The sequence below is a fragment of the Selaginella moellendorffii genome, unplaced genomic scaffold (genome assembly GCF_000143415.4).
Source record: "Selaginella moellendorffii unplaced genomic scaffold, v1.0 SELMOscaffold_12, whole genome shotgun sequence".
NCBI classification, from domain to species: Eukaryota; Viridiplantae; Streptophyta; class Lycopodiopsida; order Selaginellales; family Selaginellaceae; genus Selaginella; species Selaginella moellendorffii.
Genome location: NW_003314273.1, coordinates 1043364 through 1063201, shown reverse-complemented (window position 1 = coordinate 1063201; position 19838 = coordinate 1043364). Strand labels below are relative to the sequence as shown.

The following is a 19838-nucleotide window of genomic DNA, read 5'->3' as shown; positions in this document are numbered from 1 at the left end:
TGGTAGCTCATCAGCTCAGGTCAGCTAGGTCGGCAGCGAAGCGAAGCAGCCATGGAGGAATGGGAGACCTTTGTTCGTTCGCTCGCAGAGAGGTATGGATTGCAACAGCAGCAGAGCCAGTCCGAGAGTCAAGAGGATCAAGAACATCGTTGGGTAACCTCCTCCGTCAAGAAGCAGCACGACGACGACGACCGCTACGTTCGGGATGATGCTGGCATGGCCCCGAGCCAAGATCCTGTGCTGCCCTGCGTTCTTGAATGCAGTACCAGCAGTACGACCGAAGGATATAATGATTGCCAGGAATCGGCTGCGGCCCAAGGTATCACTGCTACCTTTGCCAGCCGTACACACAAGATTCTTTCCCCAGGCCCGGCTGCTGCTGTCTCGCGCCTCGAGCGCAACACCAGTAGCCCAGTCGCAGATGTTTCATATAATAGGCCAGCCTCGCCAACTTCCGTGCTAGCGGCTGCCCACACATGTAGTAGCAGCGACAGCAGCGCTGCCACAGACGTCCCCTTCAACCGCGGCCAATCGTCGGATTGTAATCTGCTCCCCGTCGCCAACACTCTACTCGCGGATGCGGGTTTCCCTCCAATCACAAAACCGCTTTCCGGGGAGCAGCTGCTGGGAACTGTAGTAGACCTCGCCCGGGAATACGTACGAAGAGAGAGCTTTATTCAGGTTCACAAAATGTTTCCCGCATGTCCCTTAGCGTTTCCTTGCAGGAGCTTTTAGAGGAGGCGGAGAGGAGTCGCAGACAAGAGGAGCAGAGCAACCTTCTCTTGGTACGGCAGGATGGCGAACTGCAACTGTGGAAGAAGAAGTTGGCGTCATCGGAGCAACGGTCGCAGGCAGCTCTGTCTGCAGCCGCCAAGGCTGCCTCAAGGTTTCGGAGGGAGGTCCAGTCCCTCGAGGCCACCAACTCAAACCTCCAACAGCGCTGTAGGTATGTCATGGTGCGTTTATCAACTCGATAGTTTCTTTCCTTTGGAGCAGCCAACTGGAACACAACTGCCGGTCTAAAGAACGGGACGCTCGCAAGTACCAGACGAGGCTGCTGGAATCGATTGAAAAGGTGGCCATAGCTTTCTCTCTATGTCATGGATCCGGAGACATTGATTAAATCCATGGTCGGCGGTCATGCAAGCAGGAGGAGAGCCAGCGGTCAAAGGATGTCGAGTGCTACAGGAACCTTAAGAACAAGGTCATGCGAGCACGCCAGGCACGAGGAGCAAGCGGTGGTCTCGACTGGAATCTCCTGTCCCGAGACCTGAAGCCGTTACAGCTGGTAAAGTCGACTTTCAGTTTTTGTGGTCCGACTCTCCCTGCTTGCTGATGAGACCACAGGTGGGCATTTATGAGAAGCAAAAGGCGACAATGGCCTGGGAGCTGGGCGCCTTGCGCTCCCAAGTGACTTCGCTGTGTCACGAGCTCCAGCACAAGGAGAACAACGCTGCCGCCACCCGACAGCACGATGTATGTATGCCCGATGCATTGCTTCAAACACTCAAAGTTCCACCTCGTGCAGATTACGGACCGTTGCGGTGGGAAAAATCACTTGTTAGAGCAGCTTTGCTACAAGCTGCAGGTTGGGAGTGCCACTCAGTTGGCGGTGAGAGCACTCCGCTTGATATGCTTCCACCGCTGATATTCCCTCTCTTGCGTGAGCCAGGGTGCAGTCGAAAGCTTGCTTATGGTCAATACTGCAGTCCCGTCTTTGGAGGATTTTGTGGAACAAGTCTGTGACGTCGTCCTGGTTGCTGGACGGGAGTTTCTTCCAAGGTGACGACGAACCTACGAGTAGCTCAAGTCTCTTGCCCGTACTGATATTAGTTTGCTGTTATGCCAGACCCACAGAAAGTCCGTGCGAAGTTCCCAGAATTCTCGAGGGGTGGCTGGATGTTCTGTCTGCGGTAACTAGAAGCCAATCGATCTCGTAGCTATTTGATGAAGGGGATTCCCGATGGAACACGCCGAGCGTAATCTTCGTACTGGGATCCAAAGAAGCGGCGGAGAAAGTACTCCTCGCAGCTGACGACAGGTAGTGTTATGAAGGAAAAGAGTAACAAGGAGGCAACATACGCAATGCGAGAGTGAAAGAATCTCCAGGTGACAATCGCGTAGGCGATGGTGCACAAGGGGTTGAGCATCATCACCTGTGTTCCCACGGACCACAGAAAGAAGCCGGCATAGCCAGGATGGCGAAGGAAGCTGGAGCACAGGTCAGTGAGACGGGCGCGGCGGCATGAATTCTTCGATCACGCACCTGTAAATCCCGTGCGTGACGAGGATGTGATTGTCATGGCGGCGAGTCTTGATGTCGTGAGTGAAGCCATTCCACGCGGTTAGAATTCCCGCCTTGCGAATCATCTCCCCCGCGACCACGAGAGCGAGGCCCGCGTTGCTCATCCACGGGTGCTCCTTGATTCCTGGAACCACCAAGCTCTCCGCAAGATGCTCCAGAACGCCCGCAGCCATGGCCACGAGGTAGTCGCGGCTAAAGAGGAACGCTGCCTGTCTACTAAGTCAACGTGCTTGCGAAACAAGGGAATCTTACACTTCCAGGAGACGTGATGGCGGCCATGGATGAGCAACGCGAGGGCGAACTCGGAGCTGTGGAAGAAGGAGAGCACACCAACGAGGAGGGCGAGCTGGTGGATCATTCTATCGCCCTAGCGTACTGAGCTAGCCCTACTGGATGGATGAGCTGGACGACCACTAGTAACACGTGGTCCTGTCTGGCAAGCACGATCACTGTTGTTGGCCAAGCACCATCACTGTTGTTGGCCCAAAGAGTTCCAATCCATTTGGAGTTTGCCCGCATCACAGCACTAGCTAGCAGCATGGCAAGTTCCCTGGCGCCATTGGGGCTGGGAGCGGCAACAGGGGACCACAACGCGAATGCTTGCAAGGCCACCTTGCTCCGCTCGTCTTTCTGCACGCCCAATCGCCTTGCATCCTCTTGGATCCGCTTGGTTCCCTTGACGGCGAGATCAGCTGCCATTGTCCCCTCACCCAAGTGCTTCTTTGGGATCTTCTCTGGGGACAAAGGTAAGAACTGAAGCTCTCTTGTCCGAATATGTCTGTGTGTCGGATGGATTGGCCGCAGCGCAGCAGCCGCGTGAGGTGCAAACCCTGTCCGTGTACGAGATCAACGAGCTGGACAGGGGCAGCCCCGTGCTTCTCAAGGGGGACAAAGCCAAGCCAACCAATGCGCTGGGCGACCTGGTTCCTTTCTCCAACAAAGTAAGCCCGCTACACGAACTTTGCCTCGCTCTTGATGATGTCCATGGCAGCTCTACGATGGTTGCTTGGAGACGCGGCTGGGGATCACTGCTGGCCTGTGTGTGCTCATCAAACACGTTCCTGGCAAAGGAGATCGATACGAGGCCACCTACAGCTTCTACTTCGGGGACTACGGCCACATCTCCGTTCAGGTATAGATCCCTCTTCCGGATGAATATGGGTTGTGATGGAGAGCTGGAATCAGGGGGCCTACATCACGTACCAGGATACGTACATGGCGATCACCGGCGGGAGTGGCATCTTCAACGGGGCTCGCGGCCAGGTGAAGCTGCAGCAGATCATCTTCCCGACCAAGCTCTTCTACACCTTCTACTTGGAGGGCATCGCCAAGCTTCCGGCGCAGCTGACCAAGCCTCACGTTGCTCCGGCCAAGCACGTCGAGCCATCCCCCTCGGCCCGTCAAGGGCAGTCCGTTGCTCCAAACTTCACAGATTAATAAGTGTGGCACATTAAGCAATGCGATGTATTTAAGCAGTGATCCCACTGAGGCACTGCCCTAGATTTGCTCTGCGCAGCTGAGAAAGAGGTACGCTGGGCTACACAGATTGATATGCGCGCGACATGGCCAAGCAGCAGCGCGCCGACAAGCGCTCCGCCGTCGTCCCAGCGGCGATCTGCATTGGCGTCAGCTTCGCGCTCGTGGCCGCCTGGATGCTGCTTGCTCCCGCCACGCCCCAGCGCGTAGCCACGCTTAGATCTGGACCACCTCTCCTCAACAAGGTGGCCGTTTCGGGGGCGAAAATTGACACACAAGTCTTTGAGGATTCCAGGATTGATGGCGACTCGGAAGCGTCAGATCCGGAATCCAGGGGGTCGGACAGGGAAGCTGAGGAGGCAGCTCACTCCGACGGGGATGCCGAGCTCACAGTGGAGAACAAGGAGATCGACGGCAACTTGGCCACTCAAGCCGAGGAATCACAGGAGGAGAAGGAAGAAAACCAGAGGCTAGACAGTGGCTCCTTGGAAGTCCCACACTACGACTGGAAGCTGTGCTCGTCCGCTGCTGGATCCGACTACATCCCATGCCTGGACAACGTCAGGGCCATCAAGAGCCTCAAGAGCACCAAGCACTACGAGCACAGGGAGAGGCACTGCCCCCTTGACGAGGGGAGCCGCTTGTGTCTAGTGCCGCTTCCGGACGGCTACCGGCCTCGCATTCCTTGGCCCAGGAGCAGAAGCGAGGTAACCAGCTCTTTGTTTCTTACGCTACCTCTACAATCTTATAGAGTTGTTTGGTTGCAGATCTGGTATTACAATGTTCCACACACGGGTCTAGTCTCGTACAAAGCTGACCAGCAGTGGGTGATGCGCAAGGATGACGTGCTTGTCTTCCCCGGCGGAGGGACACAGTTCAAGAAGGGCGCGACGCGATATATCGAGTTTGTGGAGAAGGTACGCTCGATATATCTTGCTGACGGTGCCAGCTGAAGATGATTGTCTGCAGACTCTGCCAGCCATTGCCTGGGGAACGCACACTCGTGTTGTTCTGGATGTTGGTTGCGGTGTGGCTAGCTTTGGGGGTTACCTGTTTGACAAGGACGTGCTTACCATGTCTTTCGCTCCCAAGGACGAGCACGAAGCGCAGGTCCAGTTTGCGCTGGAGCGTGGAATCCCCGCAATCTCAGCGGTGATGGGAACAACGCGGCTTCCTTTTCCTAGCAATGTTTACGATGCAGTACACTGTGCTCGCTGCAGAGTACCATGGCATGTTGAAGGTGAGCACGTCTTGACTCTCGGGCATGAAATCCAACTCGGCATTTCAGGCGCCAAGCTGTTGTTGGAGCTCAACAGGGTTCTTCGCCCCGGAGGGTATTTCATCTGGTCCGCCACCCCTGTCTATCAACACGAGCCTGAGGACGTTCAGATATGGAAAGGTGCTTGTTTCTGTGCGACTCTCGCTTCTTCTAACCCGTGGCTGCGAGTATTACAGAGACGACTAGGGCGGCATCGAAAATGTGCTGGAAGAGGCTGGCTAGAACCAAAGATCCTTTGACTGGTATCGGGGTAGCAGTATTTCAAAAGCCGTGGGATGATACATGCTACCGTCAACGATCTGCCAGTGAGCCTCCAATCTGTGAGAAGGAGGACTCCCCTGATGCTGCATGGTATGCTCTTTTCTATTTCCTGCTACTCCTGGTAGTAACCTTATCCGAACTGCACCATGACAGGTATAATCCTCTTGGAGGGTGCATGCATGAAATTGGAAAAGCTCGTGTAGACTGGCCTGACGCGTGGCCAGGGCGGCTGGAAGCCACTCCAAAATCTCTCCACGGTCCGTCTGCAGAGGAGTTTGCTTCCGAGACCGAGCATTGGAAGGGTGTTGTTCGCAACTCGTACGAGAAGAACGTTGGAATCGACTGGGATGGGATAAGGAACGTAATGGATATGAGAGCGGGTTATGGCGGGTATAGTCTCCTTCCACCTTTCTCTCTTCCTTTGTAAGCGTTTTTAAGTTTCTCTCCTGCAGGTTTGCAGCTGCCTTGGCTACTCTGCCAGTGTGGGTGATGAACGTGGTTCCTGCAAATGGCGAGGATACGCTACCGATTGTTTTTGATCGAGGTCTTTTCGGGATTTACCACGATTGGTGTGAGTCCTTCAGCACGTATCCGAGAACCTACGACCTCCTCCACGCGGACGGTTTGTTCTCGCAGCTGGGAACAAGGTAATCCGTTTCGTTTCTTCTTGCAAGTTCCTCGTTCTTTCGTTTTCTTCCTCTTTTGGCTTTCTTCCTTCTAACAGCAGTGTGGCTTCTTCTTGCAGCTGTAACGCCAGTCATGTTTTGTTGGAGATGGATAGAATTTTGAGGCCGGAAGGCTGGGCTCTAATCAGAGACAAGCCAGAAGTTTTGAAGGAACTAGAACCGATCGTCAAGTCGTTGCACTGGGAGGTGAAGGTGCTCTCCTCCTCACGAAAGTCGTCACAGGAGGTGGAGGACCAGGAGGAGCAGCAACAGTTTGTGGCCGCTCAGAAGAAGATGTGGCGACCGGAGGCGAGCATTTGAGGTTTGAGGGGTTGTATGTATCATAAAATCGTCGTCATCACCATCATACAATACTTGATCGGGTGGAGTCCTAAAGCGTTTTTTGGCCGATGGAAAACTTGGCTCTCTGGAAAACTTGGGCTCTCTTCTACTCCTACTTGTAGCCGTAAGGATCCGGGACGAAAGATAGTGGTGCCGCGGAAGAGTCTTTGTAGTAGCCGAGGCCGGCGGCGTAGAGATGATCCGAGGGAGCGGGCGAGGATGAAGACGACGATGGTTTCTTGGTGGAGACGAGCAAGGATGGCTCGCCTCGTATGGAGCCCCTGTGGTCGCCTTCAATCTCCCGGTACTTGTGGAGGAAGAGCGAGAGCGGGTCGGCGTAATCGTCGAATCCGAGCTTGCTCATGGCCCAGAGGAGGTCCTCGGCGGTGATGGTCTTGCGCTGCTCGCGCTGGCATTTGTCGTTGGCCTCGCTGGTGATGAAGCTGATGAACTCGGACACGCACTCTTGGATCGTCTCCTTGGCGTCGTCGGAGATCTTGGCGTGCGCCGGCAGCACCTTGCGCATGATCCGGATGACGTTGGCGATGGGCATGAAGCGGTCCTGCTCCCGGATGCTGCTGCAGTTGGCATCGTCCGAGTTGCGGCTGTCTGTGCTCGCGGGACTCCCCGCGTCCGTCATCGTCGCCGCCCCTCCTACAAACGGAGAAAAGGCCCTATGATCTCTCTCAATCCAACTCGAGAATCTATCTCCAACTGGGTGATGCCGCTTACCTTCAGCGACACACGAAGTGCCGCATACCCGCCCGAAATCCGTCCCAAATCTGACGCTTGCTGCCACCCCTTTGCATGTTTATATGTTGCTTTGTTAAGATGCCATGTCAAATTAAGCAACACTCACACTTCCAAACTGCATGATACAGCTTTTACTAAGTATGATACGCTCGCATTTTTAGGGTTACACAGAGCTGGTTGTATGTGCTATGCGGAGGAGCGTCGCCGCAGCTCGAGGTATGCACAGCCACAAGGAGGCATTGCTCAGGAGATGGCAGTCTCTCACCGGGGATTGCGAGCCGCCGCCTGCCATGCTCGTCAAGCTCGTCGAGGAGACGGCTACCAAGATTGAGTCTCTCGGCCCTCCTCTCAAAGTCGAGGTGGTTTGAGTGGTTTGAGTGGAGTGGACGAGTAATACTGGAATTTTGCAGCTCGAAGAGGACAAAAGGCATCGTGCTGTTTATAGAAGCATTGCGGATTCGGAGCAGAAGCTGCAGTTTTTCTCTTCCCGGCAGATTGCGTGCCGGCTGCTGAGCGCCGATGGCTACCTGTGTGACGGGGTATGCGATCTTTCTCTCGCCCGTAATTTTTTTTTTTCTTGGTGCTTTGTCTATTTCTAGTGCTGGCTGCCTCGTCTGGAAGATTGCATCTGCAACAAGATCCTCAAGGCATCGCTGTGGCGCGGTATCAAGCTTTGGCTCTACATGCATCCCAAGGTAGTGTCGCTCCTTTCGTGTCGTTTCTTTTTACTCTCTCCGCGCTCTTCGTTAAAGGATTCAGCTTTGAGTGTGGGGCATGCTGTGCTATTTGGTATGAGCCTGCCTGCTGACTTGGCGTGATTCAAGTGACTCGTGCTTCTCCTGTGCAGGATTTCCTGAGGAAGAACAATACCGGGAAGCTGCTCTGGCAAACCTTTGGGTTTGAGGCGGTGAGGCTGTGCATATTTGGCGTGGAGCAGCAAGAGAATGCCATGTGGAGCGCTCTTCAGCAGGCTGGTTTGTGGATAGATGGACCAGACAAGTATCACTCACTTATTGAGCTTTGCCTTGTGTGTACAGGCCACGAGAATGTGTGGTGTGTCTATCCGGGACGGGATGAAACTGGATACCGGGTCGACGAGATTCCAATTGCAGACGTGTTTGTGGAGGAGGCATCAAAGCGGTCGGAGGTAAAGCTGAAGGATACGTCGAGGGGGCATAACTCGAAATGCTTTATAGGAGGAGGCTGCGTGTGCACTTCACTTCATTTTGATGGATGGAACTTGGACCAACTCCAAGGCTATGCTCAGTCGCATCAACGTAAGCATATCTTTTCTCTTTTGCTTTGAGCACCTGTCCCTTCCCAGATTCGCGCCAATCGAGCATGGAACGATGCGGTCCCTTGCGTGACTTTAGAGCCACTTCTGCCCTCGGCAATGCATGCACTGAGGTAAAAGCTCCGCAGTGTCGATTTGTTTCCACAGCTAAAGCGCAAGCACTGGCAGGCCCCAGCCGTCCACTGAGAAAACTTGCACAGCAGCCGCCGCGAGTCAACTGCTGCGCGAGCTAAGCTCCCGCAGAGAGATGGCGCTGGTGGGGGCTCAACTCGAGGAATCGGCTCGAGTGATTGATAAGTCGATCACTTGTCTCTTCGATTCACTTGCCTGCCGACGGAAGCGTGGGGGCAAGCCACTTTGTCGGCTGCCAGCCCAGTTGCAGCAGCTGTGATGGAGGAGGAGCGAGGAGCTCTCGACTTGCTCTCTCGTCAGTGTTCGTTAGGATTTCCATTCGAGTGACAGAGACGGGGCTCCACTACCAAATATAAAAAACAAGGGGGTGATCATCTCCTCCTCAGTTGCAGTGGTGGTGTCATGCTCTTGCTATGGTCGGCTGGCTTTTTCCGGGGTGTGTCTGGCCACGTTTCACATTACGGCAATAGCCGGTGAAAGGTCTGCTAGCTTCAAGGCCAGGCGATCCGGCAGGGGGGAAATATATTCTTTTTTGCAACTTTTTTAACTCATGCTCATGTCATACAGACGGGCTCGGCCTCATATAGGATGGGCAGTCATTTGTTTTCTGGTGGACTGCGGCGCTCGCCATCCCTTCATCTGGTGGGAGGGGGCCGTCAGGGGATCCGGTGGTGCGGCTCAAATGTAGGGATGGATTCATTGGTTGGCACCTAAACGGCGGAGAGTGACGGGGCTCTCCTCCGGTTGGGTCCATCCAAGAGGGTGCGCAGGAATGGAGGCGACGACGACGATGATCGAGGACCTGGATCAGGAGGACGAGGACCTGGAGACATGGGGGGATTTGGCTCCCGAGCTTCTGACCAACGTGGTGGAGAGGGTGCAGCAGAGCAAAGGCCAAGCGAGGCGCGTGGTTGCAATGGCCGGGGTTTGCCGATCGTGGAGGAGCCAGATCCTTGGCTTCGTCCAGCGGCAGGGTAGCAAGGTTGGGGATTGGGCCGCTTCCGCCCCGCCTTCATGCCCAGTGATCGAGTTCCCGTGGAGACTGATGCAGCCGGGGCCTCGGGGTCATCATCCTCCGATCCAGTGCTTGCTCACGCGCAAGGGGAACCACTTTCTTCTGTACCAGACCCTCATGAGCAGTGGTGTGGACGCGTCGGATGCGGGTGCTCATGGCGACCACAAGCACTTCCTCTTGGCTGCCCGCCGGAGATGGCTCCCGACTGGATTCTCGTACATCGTCGGGAAGGACCCGCAAGATCTCATGGACAAGCAGGGCCCGGACACTCTTGGCAAGCTCAAGTCCAACTTTTGGGCGTCCGAGTTTGTGCTGTGGGAGAAGCAAGACGACGCGGATGACGACGACGGCAAGACCAGCAGCATTCCGGTGGTAAGCTTGAGATTTGTAGAGCATATAGTGAACGGGATCCGGCAGAGACGCATCCAGTGCGCTCTCCCGCAGCCATGCAAAGCTGGCGGCGGCCTCAGTTTTGTTCTCGAGAGGCGGAGGCTGAGGAACGAGCGCAGGCTGATGCCTGCGTCGGTCAGGTCGTGGCTGCTCACGTGGAGCTGTGCTTCCCCATATGCTAGCTTCAAGAGCTGCGGTAGCAGCAGCAGCAACAGGATCAGGCGGAGGAGTAGACGGTCGTCGATGCTGGAGATTGCTGCCACAAGCCGATCGGCTGCGGCGGCGGTGGCTCTCCCTCCGGCTGCTGCTGCTTTGATGCCGGTGATGATGCAAGCCGAGGGAGACGAGAGTGAGGTGGAGTCGGAGGGCTGCCATCACCTGGAGCTCCGGAGCAAAGTTCCTGCATGGGATGCCCAGCAGCAGTGCTGGTCGCTCGACTTCAAGGGCCGAGCAACGATGCCATCCATGCACAACTTTCAGCTGATTAGCGCCGACAGCAGCAGCAACAGCAACAACAACAACAACAACAACAACACGATAATCTTGCAGCTGGGCAAGATCGACAAGAACGTCTATACCATGGATTTTTGCTACCCGCTGTCGGCGTTCCAGGCGTTTGCAATCTGCCTGAGCAGCTTTGCCACTAGTGCGGGGCTTGAGCCGTGACGAGAGTTCTCGAGGCACAAACAAAGCAAATAAGTAAAGCGTTTTGAGTTTGAGGAGAGGGAGGTGAGCGAGCGAGTTAAAACAGTGAACTAGGAAGGGAATAAACCCAAGGTATGACCTTTCATCCGTGTTCGTAGCTAGCGAGGAATGGCTAGCCTCACGAAATTGAATCCGTCCTTGTTCTTCACCGCGCGTGGCCACCACCTCCGCCGCCATGCCTACTGTTGTTCCAGGCTTGCCTTGAGAGGCCCGAAGGGTGTCATAGCTGCTGCTGCTGCTGGGGATCCTCCTCCTCCCCCCAGTTCCAGGTAAGCCAGCGTATGGACGAATTTGTGAGCTCCTCCTTTCTTCTCTAGAGCAGATGCGGAGAATGCCGGCGTGGCGGGTTTCTGCATCATCGAAGGGCCAAACACAGTGCAGGATTTTGCAGCCATGGAGCTGCAGGAAATTCGTGACAACATCATGAGCCGCCGCAACAAAATCTTTCTGCTCATGGAGGAGGCGAGTGTGGGATTCGATTCTAATGGGTACGATGTTGAGCAAACCCGTGTGTTTCCGCAGGTGAGAAGGCTGCGGATCCAGCTGCGAATCAAGAACGCAGAGCAAGGAGTGGAAGATGACAGGGATACGCCCGAGTATCCATCGTCCATTCCCTTCTTTCCTCCACTCGTAAGTTTCGTCGCATGGAATCAAATCCAAACTCGTGTCTCTTTTCTTCCAGAAAACGGAGACCTTGAAGCTCTACTACGCAATTTGCTTCGGCCTCATCGCAAGCATCATGCTTTTTGGAGGCCTTCTCGCCCCTTCCGTGAGTTCTCTCTTCTTCTATTACGTGGCTTTTTCACCCTGAGCTCTTGATCTCCAGTTGGAACTCAAGCTGGGACTGGGCGGTTCTTCGTACAAGGATTTTATCCAGATGCTGCATCTTCCGCTCCAGCTCAGGTACTTAGCTGCGGCAGTAAACTCAAAAGGTGGTGTTTTTGCAAATCCAGCCAGGTGGATCCAATTGTGGCTTCCTTCTCGGGTGGCGCGGTGGGCGTGATCTCGGCTCTAATGGTGGTGGAGATCAACAACGTGAAGCAGCAGGACTACAAGCGGTGCAAGTACTGCGTAGGGACCGGCTACCTCGCCTGTGCGCGCTGCTCTGGAACTGGAACCGTCTTGATCCTGCCCGACACAGCTTCGCCAGAAGTGCCAGCAGCAGCAGGAGGAGGAGGAGGAGGAGGAGCAGCAGCAGCAGCAGCAGCAGCAGCAGCGAGAGGAAAATCGAAAATCCGCCGGACGACCACGCAGAGGTGTCCCAATTGCTCGGGAGCAGCCAAGGTGATGGACCTTTTTCTTTTGTTGTGTGTTTTCGTGACTTAAGCGGGGATACAGGTGATGTGCCCGACTTGCCTGTGCACGGGAATGGCTCTGGCCAGCGAGCACGACCCCCGGATCGACCCATTCGACTGAGATGTCGCTGGATATGCATTTTGGCTATATAATCTTAAGTGGGCCGACCTACTAAGTATGAAAATTTGTGCCAAGGGCTTGGCTAGGGCTTGGTGATCCATGGAGAAGCAGCTGCGGCTGCTGGCTGCCGCCGCGCTGTGTGGCGCGGCATTCTTCCTCCTCCTCGTGGATGCGTCGGTCCACGACTACTCCCACGGCCGGTTTGAAGCGCAGGGTAATGCTTTTGTCTACTTCGGCGGCAGCGAGGGGCTCTACGCATCGGCGCCGCGATCTGCCAAATCCGGGCTCGCCAATGGCCGATCGTACATCAGGTAGAGAAGTGGAATTCTCTCCGTGGAAATTCTGAGTGAGCGTGCTTGCGTGCTTGCTTGCTTGCACAGGTTTGATCAATCGCTTGTGTTCCGGCGCAAGGCAGCCGGCGGGAGTGGGCACTTCATCCAGGCTCTCGCGTTCGATGTGGCGGACAGGGACGATCTGGGCGGATCGGCCTACGTCGGTCGCCTGGATCTGTGCTGCAGCGCGGACCTTGCCAGGGAAGTTGGCTGCAAGGAAGGTGAGATCATCTACCGGAACTCCACCGACAACCCGAGCTCTCCGCGCGTTGTCCGGGTGGAATTCGACGAGTCCAGCACCCAGGCTCGGATGCCGGTCGAGGAGATTGTCATCACCAAGACGGGCATGTATCTGCTCTACTTCGTGCACTGCGATCCCGCGCTCGAGGCCGCCGAGGTGACCGGCAAGACGGTGTGGAAGAATCCGTCGGGTTACTTGCCCGGGAGGATGACGCCGCTGGTTCCATTCTACGCCTTGATGTCGGTGGCGTACCTGGCGCTGGGATTGGTGTGGCTCGTCCAGTACACGCGGTTCTGGCGAGACATTCTCCAGCTCCAAAACTGCATCACGCTCGTCATCGGCCTGGGCATGGCCGAGATGGCAACCTGGTACTTCGACTACGTCAACTTTAACGCCACCGGGAAGCGGCCGGTGGGCATAACGCTGTGGGCAGTCACCATTGGCGCTGTCAAGAAGACGCTGTCCCGCATCCTGGTGCTCATCGTCTCCATGGGCTATGGTGTGGTGCAGCCTACGCTGGGGGGTCTCACGTCCAAGGTGCTGTTCCTGGGTGGAACTTTCTTCGTGGCGTCAGAGTGCTTGGATGTGGTTGAGCACGTTGGACGGATCGACGAGATCTCCTACCGGGTGAAGCTGCTGCTCGTCTTGCCGGTGGCTGTCCTGGATGCCTTCTTCATCCTGTGGATCTTCACATCGCTGTCAAGGACGCTGGAGAAGCTGCAGGTTAAAACCAACGTTTGATTCTTTCTTTCCATCTCACATGTGTTTATTGATGCGCTCCAGGTGAAGAAACAATCGGCGAAGCTGGACCTGTACCGAAAGTTTACAAACTCTCTGGCCATTGCGGTGCTTGTGGCTGTAGCTTGGATAGGATTCGAGGTGAGTGTCTCTTTGTAATCACGGGAGTGATGACCGCTTCTTTGCGTGCGCAGCTGTATTTCAAGGCCTCGGATTCGGATGGGAAGCACTGGTCGAGCGCGTGGATAATCTCAGCTTTCTGGAACGTGCTCACGTTTTGCATCCTGTGCGTCATCTGTGCGCTTTGGGCTCCTTCACATAACTCTACGAGGTGAGTGAGCTATCTATCTATCTATCTATCGATGCCAAGCGGCGCTTGACTATGTTTGCTACTGATGCAGGTATGCCTACTCGGAAGAGATTAGCGACGACGGCGATGAAGAGTCCATTCCTCTCACAGCGTCGAAGATGACAATCCCGCCGGAGGCTGTGGGTGCTAACATCAAACCCGAAAGAAAGGAGAAGAAGATAGTGAGTAGCGACGTGTTTCGGCTGGACGAAGACAGTGAGCAGCAAGATAAGCGAGAATGAAGAATGTTCATACTGAAGAAACTTTTTTGTAACGAACGCGTTTAATTTGTTATGTTAAAACCTTGGCTTAGAGACGAAAAGGAAAGCCGAATGAAACGCACCACCTAGCGGAGGATGCTACGAGACACACGCACTCTGACATAAGCATCTTTCCTGCGGCCACAAAATATTGACAAAAACGAAGAAAGGCTGACAGCAGTGAGTGACTACTCTCCCAGCTCGCCGGAGCACGGATCTTCCCCGTTGGGCCCCCAACGGCGTTGATCGCCCCCAAGTGGTAGGCGTCGGGCCTTTTTATTTAACTCGCTCTCTCCTTTCTCTCTCGCTTGTAGGGAAGCTCTTTCTTGTGGCGATGGCTGCCGCTCCATGCGGTCTGCTACTCGTCTTGCTTCTCTTGGCCAGTAAGTGGAATCTCCGCTTGCATGCAAATCGCCCCTCTAATGTTTTGCCCCTGCTTTGCGTCGTGCTGACAGAAATCGCCACATCCGAGGACTCTCTAGATGCCATCAAAACTCTCAGGGACGAAGCCGTTGCCAGGCTCAACCAGCTCGGCAAGGTTGCGCCCTTGCCTATCATCTTTTTCGGTGTCTCGTTTGGATCCTAATCGCGCTCTACAATTCCAGACAAGTGATTCCAAGGAGTTTTTGGAGCGAACCTTTCTGAGCCCCGCCGCGATACGAGCAGGAAAGCTTGTGCAAGAATGGATGCAAGATGCGGGCCTCGACACGTAATCGACTTTTCCGGACATGTTTTGCAATGGTCCCTTTGTTTTTTGCCTTGTTTGTGTGTAGATGGATGGACGACATCGGCAACATTCACGGTCGGGCCGACGGTGCTAATGCGTCGGCGCCAGCCCTTTTGATGGGGTCTCATTTGGTACAGATACTTGGGGATTCCACTAGATTCCTAAGGGATTCTGATGAGATTCTCGTGCAGGATACCGTCATCGACGCCGGCAAGTATGATGGAGCCTTGGGGATAGTCTCGGCCATCGCCGCCGTCAAGATGCTCAATAGCAATGGCAAGCTCCGGAGCTACGTGCGTCCGATTGAGGTACCATGCAATTTGTCACTTCTAAATCATTCCTCCTGGCTTTTTGCTTGCAGATAATCGCGTTTTGTGACGAGGAGGGCGTTCGTTTCCAGTCCACATTCCTGGGAAGCGCTGCCGTTGCTGGGGTGCTCCGACCCGACATCTTGTCCATTCGAGATCGAAGGTGCTCTGCTCTCCCTTCCTCTTTTGCTACGTATACGATGTTGTTTGTGGTTCTGACTTTGAGCGTCATTCGTTCATTGCTTGCAGTGGTGTCACTTTGGAGACGTCTCTCAAAACACGCTCCTTCAAGGGGACCAGAGACAGCCTTGTGCAGCTCAGATATTCTCCGGAATCGGTGTGGGGCTACGTGGAGGTAAATTAAGCGAGACAAAGTGACAGAGAGTGGCTTGAGTAACTTTCGTCGCTGCTGCTTTAGGTGCACATCGAGCAAGGTCCGGTGTTGGAGGCCCGTGGGATCCCACTCGGACTTGTGGAGGCAATCGCGGGCCAGACCCGGCTCAAAGTACGTAGACAGCGCTTTCAGTGTATTTAGTCCATCCATTTTGATCACATGTATCAGGTGCGGCTGCATGGAGCACAAGGCCACGCCGGCACGGTGCCAATGGCAATGAGGAAGGATCCCATGCCGGGAGCAGCGCAAGCCATAGTTTCGGTGGAAAAGTTGTGCAGGGACAGCCCCACGCTGGCTCGAGTTCCCGGTGGAGGCCGGCTTGTGTGCACGGTGGGCGAGATATTTTCATGGCCCGGTGCCAGCAACGTCATACCTGGGGAGGTAATGAACAAGAGAAACACCGCCAGAAAAGAAAGAAAAAGCTTGATTTAATGGATTTGCTGGACCCGCCAAGCAGGTTGCGTTCACGATCGATCTCCGAGCGACGGACGATTCCCTTCGGGAGGAAATTGTGGGGGAAGTTGAAGAATCTATTCGCAGCATCTGCAGGGGGCGGGGACTGTCCTGCACCATCGACAAAATGGTAAAGTTCTTGCGTCGTCTAACAGTCGCATGTCGGTCCTCGGCTAATATTCTTTAGTGGTGGTACGTAGCATGAGGCCAAGGCTGTTGGCTGTGACAAGGATTTGATGGCTAGCTTAAAAGCAGCTGCTGAATCCACAGTTTTGGAGGTTCCTGGAGGAGGTGGTGTGGATGCACCGGCCGCGGACGACCTAGTGCCCAGCCTAATGAGCGGAGCTGGCCACGACGCAATGGCAATGTCCCATCTAACCAAGGTAGCTAAACGCTTTAGAAATTGTCATGGTGGCTTAGAGAATTCGCCTCATTTGTGGCAGATTGGGATGCTGTTTGTGAGGTGCAAAGGCGGGATCAGCCATTCCCCGGCGGAGAGTGTGAGTGACGATGACGTTTTGGCGTCCAGTTTGTCGCTGCTTCACTTCCTCAACAATCATCTCGAGCACGAGCAGCCAGCGCCAATCTAGGTCTAGTCCGAGTGATTTGTAAATAGCATTTGCGGGCGGTGCACATGCATGTTTGGATCTTTGTTTAGCGCTGATTCTTTCGCTTCTACACGAAAAAAGCTGACGTTGACCGATATTTGACTAGAGTCAAAGCTTTGCTCGCAATCAAAGAGGCCATGTGTGTTGTTGGAGGGGTGTGGCAGTAGAGTAGCGGGAAATGAGGGATTTCCCATCCAGCTGTGGTGTTACGGTGTCGTACCCTTCCGTGTTCCGTGCCTGGGGTGTACGACAGGGAGGAACAAAGTAGCAGTTAACAAGATAGATAAAGAGGGCAGAAGGCACTGGTATATTTATACTTGTTTGTTGTTTTGGCTAGCCTCCTAGGCACAGTGTGTGTGTGTGTGTTTGTGTCACAGCTAAAGAAAGGCTGTAGGAGCCTCTGGTTCTTTGGAGCGTCTTAAGCAAGAAGCAAGAAGAAGCCGCATTGGTTGGGGGCGATCAGCGATTAGCCATCCAGATGGGTGAATTGAGCCGCTACAGATTCTCTCGCTCCGTTTGCCACCGCATGGATCTGCTGAGCTTGTCCAGGGACGAGGAGGAAGGCCACGGGGAGGAGAGCCCCAGGAGCAAGTCAAAGATGAGCTCCGTGGCAGCAGCTCCAGCCCCTCCAGCTCCAGCGCCAGGGACTCCACCTCCGGTGCGCACCCAATCAGATCGTCGGCACAGTCTCCCAAAAGCGAGCTATGCCAAGTCCCTCTCGGGTCCACTGCCTGTGCTGGGCAGCGACGACGGTAAGTGTTCATCGCCGTCGGCTGCATTGCCATGCGGCGAGCATCAGCCCAAGCGAGAGCTCCGGCGCCTCGTGTCGTGGTCGCGCTACCTGGAGCCCCGGGGCGACGAGCAGGCCGTGGAGGCCGCTGAGGAGTGGATGATTGATCTGTCCAAGCTGCTGCTGGGTCCGAGGTTTGCATCCGGCGCGCACAGCCGCCTCTACCATGGCATCTACCAAGGCAAGGCCGTGGCTGTTAAAGTCACCCGGCACCCACAAGGCTGCGAGTCCGCCACCATTGGTACCACGACCCTGGACAAGCTCTTCGCGCGGGAGGTTTCCCTACTCTCGAGGCTCCGCCATCCAAACGTTGTCCAGGTGAGAGGCCTTGGAGTTTGTATGATGCCTCTCTCTCCATTCTCCATTCTTACACTAGAACGCAGCTCGTAGGCGCATGGAAGAGGCCGCCCGTGTGTTGCGTCGTGACCGAGTACCTGGCTGGAGGCTCGCTCAAGGACTTCCTCCGCTCCAACGGAGGCGCGGCGCTGCCGCTCCGGATGGTGGTGGACATGGCCCTGGACATCGCGCGGGGGATCCGATACTTGCACTCGCAAGGGGTGGTCCACCGGGATCTCAAATCCGCGAATCTGATACTCGACGACGAATTCAACGTCAAGATAACGGACTTTGGCGTCGCGGCCCTCGAGTCCGAGTGTGGCGACAGCGTCACCTCCGATGTTGGCACCTTCCGATGGATGGCCCCCGAGCTCGTCAACGGAAAGGCCCACTCGCGCAAGGTGGATGCCTACAGCTTCGCCATTGTGCTGTGGGAGCTGCTCACACGCCAGACTCCTTTCCAAGACATGACTCCAGTTCAAGCTGCCTTTGCAGTTGTCAACAAGGTACATTGCTGGTGTCTTGCTTTCCTTGTCGAGAGCCATATCTCATTTACTTTCTTGCAGAACGCAAGACCGGAGGTGCCGCGTGATTGTCCATCTGTTTTAAGTCAGCTCATGCAAAGGTGCTGGTCTCTGGATCCGCACGCGCGCCCTGACTTTGAGCAGCTCGTTGAAACTCTTGAGCAATTTCAGCTGTCAATGGAACGCAACTGGAGCAGCCGGAGCGATGATCCCCTTGAAAAATGGTAACAAAAAAGTCGAATGAGAAAACGAATACGAAAACTTATCTCTGACCAAGCCAAACGTTTGACATTCTCCTGGAGCGTCTAGCTGCGGGCCATCAATCTTTCTCATGTTCTATTATTCCGATCACGATCACACACACCTAGCTCAACTTGAACAAAAAAAGTGATCACTTGAGCAATGACTGCTTGATCTGCTTTCGGTTCAGCTCCCGCGACATCTTACACATTGTCATGGATGGTAACCTAACACAACGCAGTAAAGAAAAACTGGAACCCGGATACAAAATTCTGACGATGAAACATCCGCAAGGAAAAGCCGATGATGGCCATTATTACGTTCTCGGAGCTGCACAAAGTACGTGAGATGAGAATAGAATAGAAAAGGCTTTCTCGTTACCTCCTCCAATGGTGGCCTCGGGCAATCTCTCTATTGAGTACTTATGCTGAGTGATGAACATTATAGGCACGCCAGGAATCTACAGCGTTTACGTTTAGTAAAGCATTTTCGATTGCAATGCCTCACCTTCCGAATACGCCGCTTGAGATCACGATCGCATGTCGCTACAATGTAGCATTTGTGCTGTCATTCACCACCAAAAAAGCAACCGTCGGGCCTTGGACACAAAAAAAAAAAGATAAAAAGGAGTCCGCATACCTGAGTCACACGCTCAACCAAACAGTCGTCGGCATAAGTTCCTGGATGCGTACAAGGTATCCTTTTGAACTTTGGATCCTTGGCAATCCTACAAATCAAGCCTCAGCTGGAAAATACTACAAAGTTAAGTTCCACTTACTTGAGCGCCACGCGGTATTTAGTGCCAAGCTTCTCAAGTTCTGCCATGACACAGTCGGTAATGCACGGAGTACCTTGGAGTTAAAACCATGAGTTTGGAGAACAGGCTAAAGTATGCATGATCCAGTCTCACATTTTGCGTATAGGCAGTCCATCATCGCCTTTTCAAGGTCCAGCTGCGAAGGAACAACAAACACAGGAACAAATGTGAAGTGAGCAAAGGAAGAATGCGGGACTACCTTGTTCTGGATAGAGAAGTTTATAAAATTTGTGTCGACAAGCACATGGTAAGGTGGTCCAAGCGCTGTATTGTATTTAAAAAACAGAGCGGACGACACATTTGGACTGCAGCGATAGCAAAGAGGAAAAAAAACGAGTAGAAATCCTCGAGTCGTGAAAGAAGTGAGAGCTTACACATTTTTGACGAGTTTCTCCTTCGCCTTGTCCTTGTCCTTCTTGAATGGATTGAGCACTTCTTCCTTGTACCTGTGAGGAAGAAATGTGTAAGCTCAATCCTCTCAGGCGAGCTGCGAGTTCCAGGATCTCACTTACTTGCGAATCGCTTTCGGCTTGACCATAGATTTCATCTGTGCGAATTTGGGCGGCTTCGGCGCCTTCCCCATGGCTGCCACTGGCAGACCCCTAAAAGCCCTAGACCACGGGTTCGACTCCTGTCCAGCTCAAGCCCTGGAGAAAAGAAATATCTCAAACTGCCCTTCACAGGCCGT

The 19838-nt window shown here is 54.4% G+C and overlaps 13 protein-coding genes across 16 annotated transcripts; 10 read left to right on the top strand and 3 right to left on the bottom strand.

The window, feature by feature from the left end:
* The first annotated feature begins 51 nt into the window (after nt 1–51).
* On the top strand, nt 52–1952 carry LOC112346175. The gene is made up of 4 exons (XM_024674463.1): nt 52–681; nt 726–946; nt 997–1075; nt 1151–1952. Exons 1-4 carry the CDS (start codon nt 52–54, stop codon nt 1334–1336), a joined length of 1116 nt encoding a protein of 371 aa, XP_024530231.1. The 3' UTR covers nt 1337–1952.
* On the top strand, nt 1453–2355 carry LOC112346137. Its single transcript, XM_024674357.1, has 3 exons — nt 1453–1612; nt 1673–1782; nt 1850–2355. Exons 1-3 carry the CDS (start codon nt 1475–1477, stop codon nt 1938–1940), a joined length of 339 nt encoding a protein of 112 aa, XP_024530125.1. The 5' UTR covers nt 1453–1474; the 3' UTR covers nt 1941–2355.
* LOC9660317 (protein-S-isoprenylcysteine O-methyltransferase B) lies at nt 1802–2675 on the bottom strand. Of its 2 annotated transcripts, XM_002969254.2 has the most exons (4): nt 2558–2675; nt 2267–2510; nt 2083–2211; nt 1802–2031 (listed from the first exon to the last, which is right to left on the bottom strand). In XM_002969254.2, exons 1-4 carry the CDS (start codon nt 2661–2663, stop codon nt 1941–1943), a joined length of 570 nt encoding a protein of 189 aa, XP_002969300.1. In that variant the 5' UTR covers nt 2664–2675; the 3' UTR covers nt 1802–1940. The 2 variants fall into 2 exon arrangements, with proteins under 2 accessions (XP_002969300.1, XP_024530123.1); XM_024674355.1 differs by having other exon boundaries at nt 1802–2211.
* A 5-nt stretch (nt 2676–2680) lies between these two features.
* On the top strand, nt 2681–3809 carry LOC9660316 (allene oxide cyclase 4, chloroplastic). Its single transcript, XM_002969480.2, has 4 exons — nt 2681–3051; nt 3110–3246; nt 3297–3437; nt 3491–3809. The coding sequence occupies exons 1-4, from the start codon at nt 2703–2705 to the stop codon at nt 3740–3742; spliced, it is 879 nt and encodes a 292-aa protein (XP_002969526.2). The 5' UTR covers nt 2681–2702; the 3' UTR covers nt 3743–3809.
* Nucleotides 3810–3843: 34 nt separating this feature from the next.
* On the top strand, nt 3844–6421 carry LOC9659528 (probable methyltransferase PMT26). Its single transcript, XM_002969479.2, has 8 exons — nt 3844–4488; nt 4549–4698; nt 4751–5021; nt 5070–5180; nt 5237–5411; nt 5475–5711; nt 5774–5968; nt 6067–6421. Exons 1-8 carry the CDS (start codon nt 3868–3870, stop codon nt 6305–6307), a joined length of 2001 nt encoding a protein of 666 aa, XP_002969525.2. The 5' UTR covers nt 3844–3867; the 3' UTR covers nt 6308–6421.
* Nucleotides 6416–7193, bottom strand: LOC9660315 (nuclear transcription factor Y subunit B-9). The gene is made up of 2 exons (XM_002969253.2): nt 7061–7193; nt 6416–6982 (listed from the first exon to the last, which is right to left on the bottom strand). The coding sequence occupies exon 2, from the start codon at nt 6966–6968 to the stop codon at nt 6441–6443; it is 528 nt and encodes a 175-aa protein (XP_002969299.1). The 5' UTR covers nt 6969–6982; nt 7061–7193; the 3' UTR covers nt 6416–6440.
* A 60-nt stretch (nt 7194–7253) lies between these two features.
* LOC9660314 lies at nt 7254–8898 on the top strand. Its single transcript, XM_002969478.2, has 8 exons — nt 7254–7440; nt 7492–7620; nt 7681–7776; nt 7929–8055; nt 8119–8228; nt 8278–8358; nt 8406–8488; nt 8544–8898. Exons 1-8 carry the CDS (start codon nt 7270–7272, stop codon nt 8764–8766), a joined length of 1020 nt encoding a protein of 339 aa, XP_002969524.1. The 5' UTR covers nt 7254–7269; the 3' UTR covers nt 8767–8898.
* Nucleotides 8899–9116: 218 nt separating this feature from the next.
* LOC9660313 (tubby-like F-box protein 1) lies at nt 9117–10634 on the top strand. The gene has a single exon (XM_024674349.1). It carries the CDS (start codon nt 9280–9282, stop codon nt 10576–10578), a length of 1299 nt encoding a protein of 432 aa, XP_024530117.1. The 5' UTR covers nt 9117–9279; the 3' UTR covers nt 10579–10634.
* A 63-nt stretch (nt 10635–10697) lies between these two features.
* Nucleotides 10698–12107, top strand: LOC9660312 (protein ORANGE, chloroplastic). Of its 2 annotated transcripts, none has more exons than XM_024674350.1 (7): nt 10698–10886; nt 10935–11079; nt 11140–11247; nt 11300–11386; nt 11444–11520; nt 11571–11901; nt 11956–12107. In XM_024674350.1, exons 1-7 carry the CDS (start codon nt 10726–10728, stop codon nt 12031–12033), a joined length of 987 nt encoding a protein of 328 aa, XP_024530118.1. In that variant the 5' UTR covers nt 10698–10725; the 3' UTR covers nt 12034–12107. The 2 variants fall into 2 exon arrangements, with proteins under 2 accessions (XP_024530118.1, XP_024530119.1); XM_024674351.1 differs by having other exon boundaries at nt 10772–10886; nt 10940–11079.
* On the top strand, nt 12089–14005 carry LOC9660311 (transmembrane protein 87B). Its single transcript, XM_002969475.2, has 5 exons — nt 12089–12344; nt 12414–13329; nt 13390–13485; nt 13539–13675; nt 13746–14005. Exons 1-5 carry the CDS (start codon nt 12133–12135, stop codon nt 13933–13935), a joined length of 1551 nt encoding a protein of 516 aa, XP_002969521.1. The 5' UTR covers nt 12089–12132; the 3' UTR covers nt 13936–14005.
* Nucleotides 14006–14096: 91 nt separating this feature from the next.
* LOC9660310 (allantoate deiminase 2) lies at nt 14097–16540 on the top strand. Of its 2 annotated transcripts, XM_024674347.1 has the most exons (13): nt 14097–14212; nt 14268–14336; nt 14409–14491; nt 14559–14662; nt 14727–14811; nt 14872–14988; nt 15042–15151; nt 15238–15343; nt 15407–15493; nt 15551–15763; nt 15840–15965; nt 16036–16218; nt 16279–16540. In XM_024674347.1, exons 2-13 carry the CDS (start codon nt 14288–14290, stop codon nt 16423–16425), a joined length of 1410 nt encoding a protein of 469 aa, XP_024530115.1. In that variant the 5' UTR covers nt 14097–14212; nt 14268–14287; the 3' UTR covers nt 16426–16540. The 2 variants fall into 2 exon arrangements, with proteins under 2 accessions (XP_024530115.1, XP_024530116.1); XM_024674348.1 differs by lacking the exon at nt 16279–16540 and having other exon boundaries at nt 14097–14336; nt 16023–16130.
* Nucleotides 16541–16737: 197 nt separating this feature from the next.
* LOC9659527 (serine/threonine-protein kinase HT1) lies at nt 16738–18375 on the top strand. Its single transcript, XM_002969473.2, has 3 exons — nt 16738–17551; nt 17617–18075; nt 18136–18375. The coding sequence occupies exons 1-3, from the start codon at nt 16922–16924 to the stop codon at nt 18319–18321; spliced, it is 1275 nt and encodes a 424-aa protein (XP_002969519.2). The 5' UTR covers nt 16738–16921; the 3' UTR covers nt 18322–18375.
* A 95-nt stretch (nt 18376–18470) lies between these two features.
* LOC9660309 (rRNA-processing protein FCF1 homolog) lies at nt 18471–19792 on the bottom strand. Its single transcript, XM_002969252.2, has 9 exons — nt 19663–19792; nt 19525–19596; nt 19350–19455; nt 19244–19286; nt 19112–19184; nt 18973–19060; nt 18841–18897; nt 18715–18793; nt 18471–18663 (listed from the first exon to the last, which is right to left on the bottom strand). Exons 1-9 carry the CDS (start codon nt 19731–19733, stop codon nt 18650–18652), a joined length of 603 nt encoding a protein of 200 aa, XP_002969298.2. The 5' UTR covers nt 19734–19792; the 3' UTR covers nt 18471–18649.
* Between the last annotated feature and the right edge of the window lie 46 nt (nt 19793–19838).